The sequence below is a fragment of the Hypanus sabinus genome, chromosome 8 (assembly GCF_030144855.1).
Source record: "Hypanus sabinus isolate sHypSab1 chromosome 8, sHypSab1.hap1, whole genome shotgun sequence".
In the NCBI taxonomy this organism is placed as follows: Eukaryota; Metazoa; Chordata; class Chondrichthyes; order Myliobatiformes; family Dasyatidae; genus Hypanus; species Hypanus sabinus.
In genome coordinates this window covers 166,811,054-166,830,727 of record NC_082713.1, presented here as the reverse complement: position 1 = coordinate 166,830,727, position 19,674 = coordinate 166,811,054, and the positions used below count along the sequence as shown (strand labels likewise).

Sequence of the window (19,674 nt, the reverse complement as noted above, 5' to 3'; positions counted from 1 at the left end):
CAGACGTGCTGGGCTGTCCGCACCACTCTCTGCAGAGTCCTGCGATTGAGGGAAGTACAGTTCCCATACCAGGCAGTGATGCAGCCAGTCAGGATTGTGCCCCTGTAGAAAGTTCTTAGGATTTGGGGGCCCATACCAAACTTCTTCAACCATCTGAGGTGAAAGAGATGCTGTTGTGCCTTTTTCACCACACAGCTGGTGTGTACAGACCACGTGAGGTCCTCGGTGATGTGTATGCTGAGGAACTTAAAGCTGTTTACCCTCTCTACCCCAGATCCATTGATGTCAAAGGGGGTTGGCCCGTCTCCATTCCTCTTGTAATCCATAACCAGCTCCTTTGTTTTTTTGTGACATTGACATTGAGGAGAGGTTGTTTCCTTGACATCACTGTGCCAGAGAGATGACTACTTCCCTGTAGGCCACCTCGTTATTGTTTGAGATTTCGCCAATCAATGTAGTGTCATCGGCAAATTTAATTAGCAGATTAGAGCTGTGGGTGGCAACACAGTGATGGGTATTCAGGGAGTAAAGGAGGGGACTTAGTACACAGTCCTGAGGGGCTCCTGTGTTGAGAGTCTGAGGAATAGAGGTGAGGGAGCCCACTCTTACAACCTGCCGGCAATCTGACAGGAAGTCCAGGATCCAGCTACACAAGGCAGGGTGAAGGCCGAGGTCTCTGTGCTTCTTGTCGAGTCTGAATGGAACAATAAGCTGAATGCTGAACTGTAGTCCAGCAACAGCATTCTCACAGAAGCATCCTTCTTCTCCAGATGTGTAAAGATGGGATGTAGAGCAGGGGCTATTGCATCATCTGTCGATTGGTTGTGTAGGTAGGTGAATCGTAGGGGATCGCGTTTGGGTGGTAGCAAGCTGAAGATGTAGTACTTGACCAGCTTCTCAAAGCACTTGCTTATTATTGAGGTGAGTGCGACAGGATGCCAGTCTTTCAAGTACGGCAACTTACAATGGTGGATAATTTGAAGCAGGAGGGCACTCTACACTGGGAGAGGGAGGGATGAAAAATGTCTGTAGGCACAACTGCCAGTTGTGCTGCACACAGCCTGACAACTTGCCCTGGGATGCTGTCCGGTCCCACAACCTTTCAACTGTCCACTCGTTGGAAATATCTGCGTACCTCAGCCTCAGAGATGACCAGGTTGCAGGTTGTGGCGGTGGCTTTCCTGGGAAGCTCAGAGTTAGCGACATTGAACTGAGCATAAAAGCGATTGAGCTCATGTGGGAGAGAGGCCACGATATTGTCGACACCACTACGTTTGACTTTGAAGTCAGTGATGGTATGCAACCCTCGCCACAAGTCACGTGTGCTATTCGTCGTGAATCTTGACTCAGTCTTGTCCCTGTATTGTTTTGCAGCCTTGATAGCTTTGCACAGATTGTATCGGCTTTTCTTGAGCTCCTGCTGATTGCCAGCAGCGTAAGCGCTATCTCACGCGGTAAGTGCTGCTCGCATGGAACCATTGATCCAGTGTTTCTGGTTCGGGAAGACCCTGCCTGACTTCCGGGGGACAACGTCGCCAGTGCACTTCCGGGGGAAGCACGCGACTCCAACCGTGAACTTGGAGACATCCTCATTACTGCACAAGATCAGAAAAGGCTGCCGAGGGTCGTAGATTCAGTAACCTCCATCACGGGCACTATCCTCCCCACTATTGAAAACACTTTCAATAGTTCAAAGCTCAAAAATAAATTTTATTATCAAAGTAAGTATGTGTCACCACATACAACCCTGAGATTCATTTTCCTGTGGGCACACTCAGCAAATCTATAGAATAGTAACTACAGCAGGATCGATGAAAGACCAGCCAGAGTGCAGAAGACAACAATCTCTGCGAATGCAAATGTAAATAAATAGCACTAAACAATGAGACATTGGATAATGAGATAAAGTTCTTTATTATTTGTTGTGGGAAACTTGTCAAGTAGGTGAAGTTATCCCCTTTTGTTCACGAGCCTGATGGTTAAGGGTTAGTAGTTGCTCCTGAACCTGGTGGTGTGAGCCCTGAGGCCCTTGTACCTTCTACCTGATGGCAGCAGCGAGAAGAGAGCATGACTTGGAAGGTGAGGAAGGTGGATTCCATCATAATGGACCCTCACCATCCAGGACATGCCCCATTCCCCTCACTGCCATCAGAGAGGAGGCACGGGAGCCTGACGATGCACTCTCTATGTTTTAAGAACGGCTTCTTCCCCTCCATCATCAGATTTTTGAAATGTCCATGAAACATGAACACTTCCTTGTGATTTTGCTCTCTTTTTGCACTATTTATTTATTTTTCTATATTTCCTACTGTAACCTTTAGTAACTTTTTATGTATTGTATTGTATTGCTGGTGTAAAACAACACATTTCACAACATACTGCATGTCAGTGATAATAAGCCTCATTCTGATTTGGAATCTGAATTTTTTGGGCTTGAAGGAAACTAAATGACTTGGGATTGATCCCCAATGTACAGTACTCCCAGCGCTGCAAAATCACATGTGCTTTACTTTGCATCCGGCTTCCCCGCTTCAGCATATTGCCCAAGTCTCTGCATTGGTCTGCACCGCTATTGTTTTTGCTTCCCAGCACCCAGTGAGGCTCCTACTCCTTGTCAAGTGAGAGACCTGGGGCATTCGGTTTACTCAGTTAGACAGAGACAGATGGCTGCCCAAGGTGAGGATTTATCAGGCACTCAGGAGGAAACCCGTCTGTCAAACCAGGTCAGTCACAGCCAGACGCTGGGGAGGCTGAGACGAGCACTTATGCTGAAGTATTTTCAGATTTTCAGGTGAGGGGAGGGTTGTTGTTCTTGTTGCCATTTGTACAATTTGTCTTTTTTCCACAGGAGGTTTTGATGTAGCCATTTGAATGTTTTTTTTTTGCATGGAGGGGGTTTGATATCCTTGTTGGGTTTAATGTGATTTGTTTTTTTTTGTGCACAGAGGTGGGGTAATGTGTTTCTTTGAATGGCTTCCATGGTGTTTGTTGTTTCATGGCTACCTGGAGAAGACGAATCTCAGAGTTGTATACTGCATACATATTTTGATAAAGGTGCATTTGAACCTTTGACTTTTACATTCTGACAAGCAATAATCATTGCACAGTGAAGTGACCGGTTAAAAATTTACACAAGTGAATCAATCTAAGAATTCAACGATTCAAGACTCAAAGTACATTTATTATCAAAGGTTTCAAAGGTACATTTAATGTCAGAGAAATGTATACAATATACATCCTGAAGTGCTTTTTCTTCTCAACCATCCACAAAAACAGAGGAGTGCCCCAGAGAATGAATGACAGTTAAATGTTAGAACCCCAAAGTCCCCCCCCAGTTCTCCTCCCTCCCACGCGTAAGCGGCAGCAAGCAATAATCCCCCCCACTAGCAAAAAAAAAGCATCAGCACCCGCCACCAAGCACCCAAGCGTGAACAAGGCTACAGTAAAGACACAGACTTGCAGTTACCCCAAAGACTACATTGTTCGCCCGGTATTTGACATATCATAGGCTCTCTCTTTCCCTTATAAGGGAGAAAGAAGTGTCTCTGTTTTCACTGCGAGAGGGGAGACATCACAAACAACTCGCTGGTTTATGATGTTAGAAGTCTGTTACGTCGCTTTTTTTGAGATCTGTGCTCAAAGATCTTGAGTCTCTATGCAAACAGCTGTAGATATTCCAACTCCCCCGATGACACCCGGGTTTCCTGCCATGACACCGACCCTCGATCCACCCGTCTCCAGAGCCCTGAGATCCTACAAAGCCGAGCCGAACTCTTAGGCCAAGCCCTGGGCCTGCTGGACAATGGTCAGTTGTGAAATCCCAAGAGTGGGTCCCATTTCTGCAAAGAATCGTAGTCAGCTTGTAATTCCAGGTCAGGGTCTTCAAAAGAACCCTGAAAGGGAAAAATTGAGATATTAAAGATGGAAATAGAGCTGTTTCCGAAGGAGTCGCCGTTTAGTACTATCATCACTCCGCTCTGCCTTCATACATCAAAGTATGTATGTAGTATACAATCCTGAGATTCTTCTTCTCCTGCAGCCATGGAAACAAAGAGAAGCGTAGAGACCTTTCAAAGAAAGTCATCAACCCACCTCCCCTCACACATCCCACAAATGGCAAAAAACGAGCGAAACACATAGAATATAAAACATCAAACCACAAAGTAATTGAGAATGATATGTGAATGAAAAATAACGATACCTGTGGTTAGGGTCTATAAGTAGCAGAGGACGGTCGATGACATGGGATATATAGTCCAGGAATCTGGAAAGAATTCGGAAGACGTGTAGTCGGGTGGTTGATGGTTGGGTTGACTTGTTCTCCGACCTTGGCAATCAACTGATTGATAAGTATATAAAAGCCAAGCATTTGGAGGACACATCGCAATTAGCAGCGTACTGATAATGTCTCCTCTCTCGGTGACAAGCCGTTTGCAAGTAAATTGCCAAGATCGGAGAACAACTCAACCCCAACTCCAGAAAGCTGCTCAGCAGCGACCAGCAAGAGAGCTTCAAGTCTCTGAAACACGCAGTTTACTGCCAACAGTGTAAGTGTTGCCGATGTTTAACATTATTGTGATCTTTAATATTTAGGCCCAATATTACGGAGAGATTAGTATTGGAACCCCTCCACAGAGCTTTATGGTAGTGTTTGACACTGGCTCATCAAATCTCTGGGTGCCTTCTGCCTACTGCATCAGCGAAGCCTGCAGTGAGTAAAGTCAAAGTTCATATTCTATCCAATAAAACAACACAATTTAATGAAGAATGGAAACGTAGCATTGAAGCATGTTATTGGGTTAAGCAGTAGGCATAGTTCAAACAAATTGTCTGTAATATGCTGCTACATGTTGGATCTCTGTTTAACTTCTGATCCTTAGGATTCTTCCAGAAGCCAAAAATGGTGAGAATCTTCATTCTAAGATTTCAGTTTATTTTAGAGTACAAACAAACATACTACTAAGCAAACTAAACAAAGAGCATAGGAAACGATGCTAAGGGGAATAAGACAAGAGAATAAAAATGGTGCTTCTGAAATATCTATTGTTTTTATAGATAAGGTAAGGAAAATTCCTTAGATAAGAAGGATTTAGTTAACAGGCTGCATAATTAAAACAATTTCATCACGTGGGTAATGTGCTGATGCTGAGCCAATGAGAAATGAGAAAGGTGATAAACTTATTAGTTTAGTTGCCATACTGCTTTCTGCCAGCAAGTGTGAAAATCACAAATCTTATAAAGAGCATTATTAAGAAAAACAGTGGTTTCTAACATATAGAAACAACTGATCTCAACACTACAGTTTCCTCAGTTATTAGAGAAACAAATCCCAGTTAGTCAGAAAGTCGTCAGAGCAGTGTTTGCCAATTTTATGGAGTAATGACAATTTTTTTTAAAAACAAGAGTACATCTTTTATTCCTCTGGGAACAATGGTAAGCTAATCAGCTCAGTGAATCTGTGGTGTCAATAGATTAGATCAATGCTGATCATTTTCTTAATTACAACTACTGAACCAGGTTCTATCAGTCTCAATGGTCCAACTCAACAACAACATCAGACCAACGGCATCATTAGCAAATACAAAGTACCCAATATAACATCTCTCTTTTCTTTGTAGAACCACATCGACGCTTTCAATCATTCTACTCATCAACATATTCTCCCAGGGGAAACTCTTTTGCTATACGATATGGCACTGGGCAGTTTGTTGGAGTGATGGGCAAAGATAAAGTAAAAGTAAGTTGAATTAAAACTATTATTAACTTGTACAGAATCTCAGTAAATAATACTAGAGATAAGAGAAATATGCACCATACCTGATTTAAACTGCCGGATGAACTGGATGAGTATCTTTCCTTAGTCCTATCTTTTCTGTCACGGTGTGCACTGACACATGATTGAACCCAGTTACGGAGGATTGACAGATTTGAAGAATGCATCTCACGATGCTCTGAGCATATCCTCAGAGACGAAGCCTGGGGTGATCAGGTGCTTTGGGTCATTCAACATCAGACACCCTTGCCCAGGTGACCCAATCATGGTTGATCAAGCCATGACTTGTGTTAAAATAGCATGCGCTGCAGATCCCCATGGACATGCTCTCTTCACCCAGAGCCATCTTGAGACTTTCTCTGTTGTATCTGTGATGTTGCTGATGGCTCTCTACCTCCTTGTACCAGTGGTGCCCAATGCGCTGAGGGCTCTGTGAAGAAGCTGTCCACCTATGCTAAGACAGAAACGAGAGTTTTTATTCATTGGAACTCCAACTGAATATTGATGGCTTGACAGAACGATAGCGTGAAACGAATCATGCTCGAAATACACAAGGACCTTGTGATAAGCACTATTCAGGAGTCCGCTTTAAATAATCATAGTAGGCTGAAAACCCATGCTGGTCACAATAAACTCAACAAGATTAAATAGAAAGCACAAAGACTTAATGACTTTAGGTAAGACAACAATTAACAAACACTGGTGCAAAGTTGGCAGGGCTCATAACATCTTTGTCCTCAATTGTTTTTTATTTAAAATAAATCTAAGTTGGATACATCAGGTCACTTAAGTTTGAGTTCAAGTTTAATTGTCGTTCAACCATTCTATAATACCCATAAATACAGTCAAACAAAACAGTGTTCCTCCAGGGCCAAGGAGCAAAATACAGTATCAACATTCTTAGACAGCATTTAAATATATCTTAAGCAGACACACACAAACTGCTGGAAGAACTCAGCAGGCCAATTGGCAACATGGCAAAGAGTAAATGTCAACTGTTTATTCATTTTCATAGACGCTGTCTGACCTGCTGAGTTCCTCCAGCATTTTGTACATGTTGGTGGATTTCCAGCATCTGCAGAATTTCTCATGTTTGAGATTAAATATAATGTTCAAATAATACTTGAGTAATCTTCTATATGTATAATTTGATTAAGCATTCTTGTTCATTTAAATAATTAATTAACGGCCATGTGTAAGCAAAATATATTAATTGTATATGTCAGCATGGTACCACGTGATATGGGCACACCTCATTTAGAGTAAACTTGACCTACATCCGTATTTTCGCACTCCCAATGTCTTTCTTTGAATTAGTTATAAAATGTAACATGTCTTACCTTTTTTTTTGCAGTCAGTTATGATAAATGATGTGGTTGCTTTATTCAGAGTCAATGTGTCATGCCCCTCAATATTAAGTGAGACTTTGAACCCTTGAAAGGAACCACAAGACATTTGTTAATTCAATGGGACTATTGATTGAATGTGGAGTTCTCGCCTCTGCGGGGATGACCTGCTTAGGCTGAATAACAGTAATAAAATACGACACAATTAAACCAGCACTCTGGATAGATGAGATTCATATCTATAATTTCAAGGCATGTGGGCTTTGCAAGCTGAGCCAGAACTTACCCATCTCCAGATGAACAGCATTGTAGTGGTTAGTACAATGCTTTACAGTACTGGCAACCTGGGTTCAATTCCCACTGCTACCTGTAAGGAGACTGTAAGTTCTCTCTGTGACCACGTGGGATTCCTTCGGGTGCTCTGGTTTCCTCCCACCGTCCAAAGACGTACCAGGTGTTAGGTTATTTGGTCATTGTAAATTGTCCCATGATTAGGCTCAGGTTAAATTGGGGAATTCCTGGCTGAGGCGACTCAAAGGACCAGAAAAGGCCTAATCCATAACTATATCTCGATAAACAAACCAATAAACTTCAGAAGGTGGTGGAGCGATGCCTTCCTGAACAGCTGCTGTGCCTCAGGTGTGAAGTACAAATCTACTATTGTGGAGAGTTCCAGGGTTTTGGCCCATTAACTGTATAATCTGACTGGTAGTATAAGACCATAAGACCATGTAAGAGCAGAATCAGGCCATTTGGCCCATCCAGTCTGCTCCACCATTTCATCATGGCTGATCTATTTCCTGCTCAGCCCCAATGTCCTGCCTTCTCTCTGTATCCATTTATGCCTTGACTAATCAAGAACCTATCAACTCCTTAAATAAATACAATGACCTGGCCTCTGCTGCCATCTGCGACAATGAATTCCACAGATTCACAATTCTCTGGCTGTAGAAATTCCTCCTCATTTCCATTCTAAGTGAAATTCTCTCTATTCTGAGACTGTGTCCTCTGGTCTTAGACTCCCCTACCATGCAAAACATCCTCTCCAAATCAATATACGATATTTTTCAGTGAGATTCACCACCCCACCCCCAAAATTCTTCTGAATTCTAGTGAGCACAGACCCAATATATTTCTAAGTCAGGCTGGTGTGTGATTTGGAGGACAATTTCCAGGTTGTGGTTGTTGGATCTCAGTTACTTTCGAACCCTGGGCTTTTTTTTTTAGGATTTCAGGAATGAGCAAGAAACTTTGGTTCTTCATGATAGTTTCTTTTAAAGTTTAAACTGAGATGCAGAGCATTTGCAACTGTGCGGAGCTGCATAGCAAAGTAGAGATTAAAGAGATTCAATAGATTCAATGAAAAGATGGCACCTTTGAAATATCTATCACCTTTACAATCAAGCTAACAGAAATTCCTTAGGCAAGCATAAACCAATCTACAGTTGCACAATCATAGCACGTAGATCAGGTGCCAACACTTAGCCAATTAGAAACCGAAAATGTATACCACTTCCTGCCAGTAAGTTAGGATGAATCACCACATACTGTGAAAAATACGTGAGTCTGTTAAAGATATAAATGGTTACAATTTAGTGAAAAACTACAATTTTAGTCTTGCAACAATTCTTATAAAAACTGATTCCAACATGGTATTCCTTTATCCTTTATCCTTTCTCCATTTAGCTGGTAGCAGCCATTGGGCGGTGCAGTGGCACAGTGTTTAGCACAATGCTTTATGGTGGGGGTGCCCGTGGTTCATTTCCTGTCCATTTCCTGTAAGGAGTCTGCGTGCTCTCTCTGTGACCTCGTGTGTTTCCTCAGAGTGCTCTGCTTTCTGCCCACAGTCCAAAGATGTAAAGGCTGGTAGACTAATTGGTCATTGTAAATTGTCCTGTGATTAGGCTCGGGTTAATTGGGGGATTGCTGAGGGGAGCTGCTCAAAAGGCCAGAGGGGCTATTTCATGTTGCATCTCAATAAATACATAAATAAAAGCTGCTGTCAAGGAGTTCTGCTCAGTTGCTGCAGTGTATAATTTAGATAATATAAACTGTGCATTGGTTGGAGGAGTGAGTGATTAGTTGTGAATGGGGTGTCTATTAAACTAACAGCTATTACCTCCATGAGGTTCACAAAGATTTGCTTGATTTATTACCTTTGCCAACTCTGGCTCCCTTTGTTCTTCCTTGTCATAAGTTCATTTACTTCCCACCACAGATATAATTTGATTTTACTGCACCGGACTTAAGATTCACGTTGATTTATCACCTACGCATTGAAACAGACATGTTAGATACATGGGTTATGACCAAGGGGGAAAATGGTTAGAGAAGATTAGCACTTTAGTGCAAGGGTGTTTATTAGAAGCGTCAGAAATCAAACTTACAAAAATTAGCGAAAATAGCTAAAAAGAAAGCTGCCAATATTTACAAACAGATATCTACCAGAAAACACAACAGTAACTTTGCACTATTTTGTCCAGTGTGAATTCCTGGCAGTCTTGATCTCTCTCTCCCACTGAGGGCAAAGACCCCCATTAATTAGACACCCAGACATACATCTTTAAACACCCACAAAGGCTACACATGAATTAGGATGTGATGCATCCCACAATGTAGTTACTATTATTTTACTAAATAAACAGAAAAATCTACCTTAAATACATACACAGACAATACTTACAAATTTACACCCACACCCCATTACTAAAGAAATGCAATATTTCACCATGTATGGCAGGAAAGTCACCGTAAAACCAACCTGAGCGCATTAGCTCAGTTTAGGACCCATTATGAGAATATACCAGGGAAGACATTGAGTGTGTAAACCCAGCAGAATGACAAGGCAATATCTGTGCAGGCATTACTGCGCGTGTGTAAGGAGTGTGTTTACTGAACGCTCTCCGTCACAAAACAGTGACGGAGAAAAATAAGGTGAAATGTGAAGAGCAGATATTTGCTACCGAGATGAGTAAGACCATAAGATCATAAGATGTAAGAGCAGAATTAGGCCATTTGGCCTTTCAAGTCTGTTCCAGCATCTCATCATGGCTGATCCATTTCCCTCTCAGCCCCAATCTCCTGCCTTCTCCCTGTATCTCTTCATACCCTGACCAATCAAGAACCTATCAACCCTGTGTTAAATATACATACAGACTCCATAGATTCACCACTCTCTGGCTAAAGAAATTCCTCCTCATCTCCATTTTAAAGGGACACCCCCCTATTCTGTGGCTCTCCCATCATAGGAAACATCGTCTTCACATCCACCCTATCAAGGCCTTGATAGGTTTCAATGAGCTCTCCCCTCATCCTTCTGAACTCTAGTGAACACAGGCCCAAAGCCACCAAATAGTCTTCATATGAAAAGCCATTCAATCCTGGAATCATAGTCGTGGACCTCCTTTGAACCCTCTCCAGTTTCAGCACATCCTTTCGAAGATAAAGGTCCCAAAGCTTTACCATGTGAGGCCTCACTGATGTTTTATAAAGTTTCAACATTACAGCCTTGCTTTTATATTCTAATCCTCTTGAAATGAATGCTAACATGGCATTTGCCCTCCTCACCACAGAGTCATCCTGCAAATGAACTTTTAGGGGAATCCTGCACAAGGACTCCCAAGTTCCTTTGCACCTCAGATTTTTGTATTTTCTCTCCATTTAGAAAATAGTCAACTCTTTCATTTCTTCTACCAAAGTGCATGACCATACACTTCTTGACACTGCATTCCATCTGCCATTTCTTTGCTCATTCTCCTAATCTGTCTAAGTCCTTTTGTAGCCTCTCTACTTCCTCAAAACTACCTGCCCCTCCACCTATCTTTATATCATCTCCAAACTTTGCTAAGATCTATCAATTCTATTATCCAAATCATTGACAAAAAACACAAAAAGAATTGATCCCAGCACAGTCCCCTGTGGAAAACCACTATTCACTGACAGCCAACCAGAAAAGGTTCCTATATTCCCACTCTTTGCCTTCTGCCAGTCAGCCACTGCTTTATCCACGCTAGAATCTCTCCCTTGATAACTTGTTAAGCAGCCTCATATGTGCACCTTGATAAAGGCCTTCTGAAAATCCAAATACATAACATTCACCAATTCTCTTTTGTCTATCCTGCTTGTTATTTCTTCAAAGAATTCCAGCAGATTTGGAAACCATGCTGACTAGGGCCTAATGTCACATGGATCTGTTATAGTCAGTGATTGTGACATTAAGGCCGTGACGGAATTAATACAATATGTGATCCATGAACGTTACATTAAAACCCATTGGAATTAGCATCAAAATGGTATTTTTCCTTTACATGACAAAAGTATACTTTCTAACTGTTATTATAATGTAGTTGCTTCAAACCATCAAACTGGATACCTGCCAATAGAAAAGATGTAAATAAGGTTGAAAGAGTACAGAGAAAATTTACAAGGATGTTGCCAGGACTGGAGGACCCGAGTTATAAGGAAAGATTGAATAGGTTAGGACTTCTTACTTTGGAACGTAGAAGATTGAGGGAGATTTGATAGAGGCATACAAAACTATGAGGGGTATAGATAGGTTAAATGCAGGCAGGCTTTCTTCACTGAGGTTGTGTGAGACATTCAACTAGAGGTCATGGGTTCAGGGTGAAAGGTGAAATGTTTAAGGGGAACATGAGGGGGAAACCTCTTCACTCAGAGGGTGGTGAGATTGGAATGAGTTGCCAGAGCAAGTGGTGCATGCGAGTTGCACTTCAAATTTTAAGAGCAGTTTGGATAGGTACATGGATGGGAGAGGTATGGAGGGCTATGGGCCCGGTGCAGGTCCATGCGACTAGGCAGTTGAAATGGTTCAGCATGGACTAGATGAGCCAAAGGGTCTCTTTATGTGCTGCACTTTTCAATGACTCTATGACACTAGACAACTGTATTTAATGAGGGTCTCAATGTTTTCTTAATTCCGATAATATACCAAAGACTTACACTCAGATTTCATATAAGAATCACACTAGGAAGATGAAAGTGCACTGTTCATATTTCAGATTACTGATTGAAGGTTTGCCTTCCAGCACCTGTAGAGTTTTTTTTTATTTATTTGCAACTTCTAATTACCTAACAAGTTACTACTATTTTTTTTCAACAGATCGGAAACACAGTTGTACGAGGCCAAGAATTTGGTGAATCTGTTTATGAGCCAGGCTCAACATTTACTATGGCAAGGTTTGATGGAATTTTAGGTTTAGGATATCCTGCTTTATCTGAAGGTGGAGCCTTTCCGGTATTTGACAGAATGATGCACCAGAGTCTGCTGGAAGAGCCTGTGTTTTCTTTCCTACTCAGCAGGTTTGTGTTATGGCCCCTCCATTCCTTATAAAGCAGAGAAGTCAACTGTGTGATTTATACGTGTGTGGGTTCGAGATATGTCCCTACCAAAGGAGGTGTAAGGTGCTCCTTCCCTCTGCTAGCCTGCAGGTCACCCTTGGGCAAAGCGTAGCACCTGTTTTGCCCCCTGATCAGAGTCAAGTGAAGCCATGGGAGCAGGTGGTGGATGATTATATAAACAGCTTGTACACATCAAGAGTCCAGGTAATTCAACCACTGATGCCAGGCAGACAATCTCTGAAGAGTACTGATAATGGCTGGAGTCAGCCATCTTATAAAGACACTGCCCAGAAGAAGACAATGGCAAACCACTTCTGTAGAAAACTTTGTCAAGAACTATCATGGTTATTTTGGAAAGACCATGATCGTGCATGTCATACGACACGGCACATAATGAACAAAACCTATTCATATTGACATGAGTTAAATGCAGTAAGAAGTTACATAAGTTACCATATAGCATTGTATGGTAATTATTCTTATAACTATTACATTGAATTTCTTAACTGAGTAATAAATAAATAAGCAACTTATTATTTTTTAGCGTAGTGGTTAGCACAACAGTTTACAGTACCAGTGACCTGGGTTCAATTCCCACCACTGCCTGTAAGGAGTCTGTATGTTCTTCTGGGTTTCCTCCAAAGACATACTGGTTGGTAGTTGAATTGGTGATTGTAAATTGTCCTGCGATTAGGCCGGGGTTAAATCAGGAGTTGCTGGGTGACACAGCTAAAAGCGTCGGAAGGGCCTATTCTGCACTGCATCCCCATAAGTAAACAAAACAAACAAGTAAATAAATAAATAAACACAACACAGAACAGGTCCTTTCAGTCCTCTGAGCTGCACCATCCAGAAATCCCACAATTTAATCCTAGCCTAATTACGGGACAATCTACAATGGCCAATTAGCCTACTAACCAGAATGTATTTAGACTGTGGGAGGAAAGCAGAGCACCTGGAGGAAACCCATGCAGTCACAGGGAGAAGGTACAAAATCTTCATGGGCAGTGGCAAGAATTGAACCTGGGTCGCTGGTACTATAAAGCATGGTGCTAACCACTGCAAAAACATGCTGCCCCAAGGTATCTCTTCACAAAGCAAATAATAATGGATTTCACGCTGATATTTTAAGCCATAGCGGAAAAAAATGGTGCAGCCCGCTAGAAATAGGAGCATCTGCATGTATCAAAGCAAGCCCCCCTTGGTATGCTCACGAAGAGGACACCTACCCACATGCAATTCATTTAACACAGTGCATTATGATTCTGACAAACAGCCTGAAGAAAAATGAGGAAACACATTAGGATTGCCAATGATGCTCCTTCTGGTTCATAACTGCTGGATGTTTATGCTACTCCTATTATGAAACTTTGATGCTAACCAGTGATAGTTTTCTCACGTGTAGCCTATGGCAGGAAATAATTGCAATGGCACTCTCCCGAGTTACAGAAGTGGAACTGTAAGTTTTCATGTTGACAATTTATGCTTGTTCAAAGCAATTTCATCCTGAAACATGGAGATAATAGGTTGATGATATAGGCCTTCTCTTTTACAGCTGCATGCGTGGCGCGTGGCCAAGTGGTTAAGGCATTGGACTAGTGATCTGAAAATTGTGAGTTTGAGCCCCAGCTAAGGCAACGCGTTGTGTCCTTGTGCAAGGCACTGAACCACACATTTCTCCAGTCCACCCAGCTGAAAATGGGTACCAGCAAAATGCTGGGGGTTAACCCCATGATAGACTGGCGTCCTATCCGGGGTGGGGTGGGGGGGGGGTCTCGTACTCTCAGCCCCTTCACGCCATGGAAACCGGCATGAGCACTGGCCTGATGAGCTTACACGGCTCAGGACAGACTTTAACTGTGTTTTACAGCTGCAGAATTGTAGCATTTTTGTGTTGATTTTTGATATTCCTTGCATGTTCCTTTTGATTTTTCCCTTTTCACAACTGCCATCATTATTAATCATTTTTTAATATTCAGCATAATCTGCATTTTTTTTTGCTTTCCTTAATACTTCTGCCTTTTCTTTGTCCCATATTAGTCACCCAGACACTTTTAATTTGGAAGCAGAGCTCTGGACACCCTGGGTTGTAAGTTGCTACTGCATTATTATCAGTGATTAACGTCAGCCCCCTTGGAGCATCCTGACAAGCTTTGACAAGCCCCAACTAAGACAAAGCATGAGGATTTTTGCAGATTTTAGCATCCAGGATATTTTCAAGGAACAATACCTCAAAAAGGCAGCGTCCATCATTTAGGACCCCTATCACCCAGGACGTGCCTTCTTCCCATAGCTACCATCAGGGAGGAGGTACAGGAGCCTGAAGACACACACTCAATGATTCACCCAAGGGTTGTAGATTCAGTAACCTCCATCATGGGCACTATCCTCCCCACTACTGAAAACACTTTCAAAAGTTCAAAGCTCAAAAGTAGATTTTATTTTCAGAGTACATATATGTCATCACATACAACCCTGAGATTCAATTTACTGTGGGCATACTCAGCAAATCTGTGGAATAGTAACTATGACAGGATCAATGAAAGATCAACCAGAGTGCAGAAGACAATTAATTGTGCAAATGTAAATGTAAATAAATAGCAATAGATAACGAGAACATGAGATAATGAGATAAAGAGTCCTTAAAGTGAGATCATTGATTGTGGGAGTATCTCAATGTATGGGCAACAGAGTGTAATTATCCCCTTTTGTTCAAGAGCCTGATGGTTGAGAGGTAGTAACTGTTCTCGAACCGGGTGGTGAAATTCAGGAGCAGCTGCTTCCTATCTGCTATCAGATTTCTGAATGGACTTGAACCCATGAACACTTCCTAACTACTTATTTAATTTAACTAATTTATATAGATTTGCTGTAATTCACAGTTTGTATTGTTATGTATTGCAATGTACTGCTGCCGCAATAACAGCAAATTTCACAATGCAAACACGAGGAAATCTGCAGATGCTGGAAATTCAAGCAACACACATGACGTATTCACAATGTACAAACCTGATTCTGATTTCTTTCAAATCGTAAAAGCCATTAGAGTTTCTGCAACTAATTCTTAACAATATAACATTTTAAAAAGCTAATTATAATTAAATTAAATTAAATAAACTTCAAATCAATAAAAGTATTAAAATGAAGTAAAATAAATTCACGGAGAACATGTTATGTTTAGTAGACTCTAAGAAATAAATTTCCACTGGAGTGAATTGTGTAATCCAATTAAATTGGTAGTATCACTCCATTGGATGGGGCATTTCCAGGACTGACCCATGTCTGTGTATCTAACCTAGGTGCAGCATCAGATGCAGGAGCAATGACATCACAGATTTTCTTTCCACTCTTGACCAAACAGCAGGGCAATTGCAAATAATAATAATAATTAATTAATTGCCCATTATGTCACTGGTGTTTAGGGTACCCATGAAGGTCCTCCATCTCTGTCTGTCTTTGGCCATATATAGAAGGAATCTTCACTGCTGTTTCTGTAACAATTTTATTCTACCAGTGATGGTTGTTAGCCCAAACCTGGAGGACCAGAGGACCACTCTTAGTCTGTCCTCTACCCTTTGACGTGTTTGGCATGGGTGACTCTACCAAAAGAGTCATGAACCTCTGACTCCAGCCAACAAAGCTCTCTGGGTCATTGAGGCACAGAAGCCTCCAAACCCTGCGACAAGGATGTAGTCCTCTTGGAGGAAAAATAAAAATATAATGTGGAAAACTCACTGTGATTTCAGTGAAATGTAAATTCAACGTGACTTGGTCAGGTTATCAACAATGAAGAGATCCGAAGTTAGTGTAGGTAGCTAGAACATGTTCCCCATAAAATGAGGGGGCACTGGTTTAAGGTGAGAGAGGGTTTAAAGGGGAATCCGATGAGTAATTCTTTTACACAAAGATTAATTTTTTTCTGGGATGAGTTGCCCCTGGAAGTGACAGAGGCAGAAAGAATAACCACATTTAGACATGTACTAGAATTAGTAATGTATGAAATACATTTAGGCAAGTGGGATCAGTGTGAAAAGGCATGATTGTTGCACTAATGTAGTGAGCCAAAGGCCTGCTTCTATGATGTAGAACTCCATGAGTCTATTAGATTATTTATTTATTTTATTTAGAGATAGATCGCAGAACTATTTACTTAAGTTAACTCAACCTGTCTTTTGGATATTTTAAAGAAGAACCTGTCTTGAACACACATCTCTGTACTTCACCACTGGTCCCATTGGGCTAATTACGACCTTGACCTTAATTTTAACTTAATTTCTTTCTCATATTTCTGCCCATGATGTCTTCACTGCCTGCTGACTTTCCTGTATATCGTCTCTTACCGTACATGATGCTAAACAACTACAATTCCACTCCTTCTAAGTTCTGTACTGTTCAAATCTACCTTTCAGACCCTAACCCCAATTTGCAAAGTTTGTCTTCTTTTGCATGTTTGTCAGCCTTTGTTTGTGTGTAGTTTTTTAATTGGTCCTACTATAGTTCTTTGTTTTACGATGAATACCTGAAAGAACATGAATCTCCATGCAGTATACAGTGACATATATACTGTATATATACCATATATACTGGTATGTTGATAACAAACTTACTTTGAACTTTGAAATTTAAGAGGGACTGCAATTACATTGGAAGTAAAGGACACACGCTTCTGTAGAAAATATGTAATACATGTAAATAACAAGAATGTCTTCCTTATTGTATTAAATGCCAATGAGATTTATTTTCCCAGAGAAATGGACAGACATAGAGGTGGTGAACTGACACTGGGAGGAATTGACCATTCCCGGTACACAGGGGACATTAACTGGGTCAGAGTTACAGAGAAGAAGTACTGGAAAATATCATTACAGAAGTAAGTGAGTGTGAACCTGGAAAGTTATCTTTGATAAACTATAGCTGTGAGCAGACTATTTTAGCTTTGTGGATGCACATTGATACCATTCAGAATCAAACAGAGACATCGTTATTAACATATTAAAATATTTAAGTAAATCAGGTTAACTAGATTTAAGATAATTTGTAAGTACAACTCAAGAAAAATCAGTAAACTCTAAAAACACGTATAGAAAAATTACCGTGTGTAATTTTTGATGTTATTAACTATAATACCAAATTTAGCCTATATATTATATATGGTATATATGTTATAGGACCATAAGATAGAGAAGCAGAATTAGGCCATTTGGTCTATTGAGTCTTTTCTGCCATTACATCATGGCTGATCCAATCTTCTTCTCAGCCCCAATCTCCTACCTTCTCCCCATATCCCTCAGGCCCTGACTAATCAAGAATCTATCAACTTCTGCCTTAAACATACATAAAGGCATGGCCTTCACAGCTGCCTGTGGCAAAGAATTCCACAGATTCACCACTCTACAATAGTTATTTTTATAAAGAGAACATCTGAAATTCTGATGAAATGAAATAATGGGAAAGTAAAGCATCAGGGGTTTCTACCCTTTTTAATGCCATTGACCCCTACCATTAACTGAGGGGTCCACCGATCCCAGGTTGGCAATCCTGTCATAGACTGAAATTTTTATTTAAATGCACAGTTCAAATAAATCTACCACAATAATAAGTTGAATCTGCATGCACTGTACATGATTTACTTAAGTAAAACTTTACGATTGCAAATGCCTGTAAGTGGTTAAAAAATGGATGATACAAAGTAATTAAAAGAGCCACAATTTTTAATGCTCTGCAGAATTTGTCCAGAATGTAAAGTGATAATGATCATTCCGGTTGTTTTGCATCACTACTTAAATTTGCCTCGATGCTTCATGTGCGGGCCCTTGTTCTTTAGGTCTACAAGGAGGCTGGAGTTTAGCTTGGTGCTTCATTCACTGCAGAGGGAATAAGGAATGGTTATTCAGTTTGGAAAGTCTAGAGCAGGGGTCAGCAACCTTTACCACCGAAAGAGCCACTTGGACCCATTTCCCACAGAAAAGAAAACACTGGGAGCCACGAAACCCGTTTGACATTTAAAATGAAATAACACTGCATACAACGTTTTGTTTTGCCTTTATGCTATGTATAAACAAACTATAATGTGTTGCATTTATGAAATTGATGAGCTCCTGCAGAGAAAACGAAATTACATTTCTGCATGCAACAAAAACATTTTGAACTCCGAAAATAAGACGTTGGGTTGAAGGTTACTTTTAAGTAAAATACTCAACGTCTATTTGAGCCCTTCTTGTATTTATGAAAAACGCTAAACTTAAATTTGCCGCCAGCAGCAAACCAAAAATAACGTCAGCCAGCTGTCAACCTGAAAAATAAAAGGACTATTTCACTGAACAATGAAAACATATGAATATACGTAAAATAATAGGCAATTAAAATATTTATCATACTTGGTCAGGTTGACTCACACCCGACAATGCAGTCGTATTCGGTAGGGATGGATCGATGCTTAGGGGAGTGACCAGGAAGGATAATGTGTTTTTTTCCTCTCTGAACTCACAGAAGTGTTTCCCAAACGATGTTTGCATTGCGATGATTGCAGAATGTAAATACTCCAAATTTATCATGTCGTGACCTTGTTTGAACTCTCTCAAATTGGGGAAGTGAGACAATGTGCCTTTCTGTAAATCTCTGGCAAGCACTGTCAACTTGTGCTTGAATGCCAAAACATCCTCCAACATGTGCAAGGCTGTACGTCCTTACCCCTGAAGAGCTGTGTTCAGCGTGTTCAGGTGCGCTGTCATGTCTACCATGAAGTGTAGCTTTTCCAGCCACTCTGGCTGTTCCAGCTCAGGAAAGGTGAGCCCTTTGCTGCCCAGGAAAGTTTTCACTTCTTCCAGACATGCGACAAAGCGTTTCAGCACCTCTCCTCTGGACAGCCAGCGATAAAAACACGTTGTAGCGGTGTGCTACACGCAGTCAGTAAACTGCAGTCAAAGATAGCTGTATTCGAACTAAACAGCCTTGCTTTTAAGCCTCCCTCAACCCGCCCCCCATGGGCGCGAATGCTGCAAAAGACACGTACTCACAAACCCCCGTAGGCTATCTCCCTTAGCCTGAACACTGGCTAATTGTGAGCCGGTTTGGATGTGCCAGGAAATGGTGTCGCCACAACGTCTTATTTAGATTGTACAAGATCACCATAATCTTCAAATTTAGAATTACATTTCAAAAACTAACAAACCAACATAAAATACATTTTAATTAAAT

At 41.1% G+C, this 19,674-nt stretch overlaps 1 protein-coding gene across 1 annotated transcript in view; it reads left to right on the top strand.

Moving 5' to 3' along the window:
* LOC132397851 (cathepsin E-like) overlaps positions 1-19,674 on the top strand; it is a gene marked incomplete at its 5' end in the record, with an annotated part of 36,999 nt that overhangs the window by 13,391 nt on the left and 3,934 nt on the right. The window contains 4 exons of the mRNA XM_059976601.1: positions 4,594-4,711; positions 5,619-5,737; positions 12,239-12,438; positions 17,225-17,347. Coding sequence (XP_059832584.1) covers positions 4,594-4,711; positions 5,619-5,737; positions 12,239-12,438; positions 17,225-17,347 — 560 coding nt within the window. The remainder of the gene's footprint in view (positions 1-4,593; positions 4,712-5,618; positions 5,738-12,238; positions 12,439-17,224; positions 17,348-19,674) is intronic.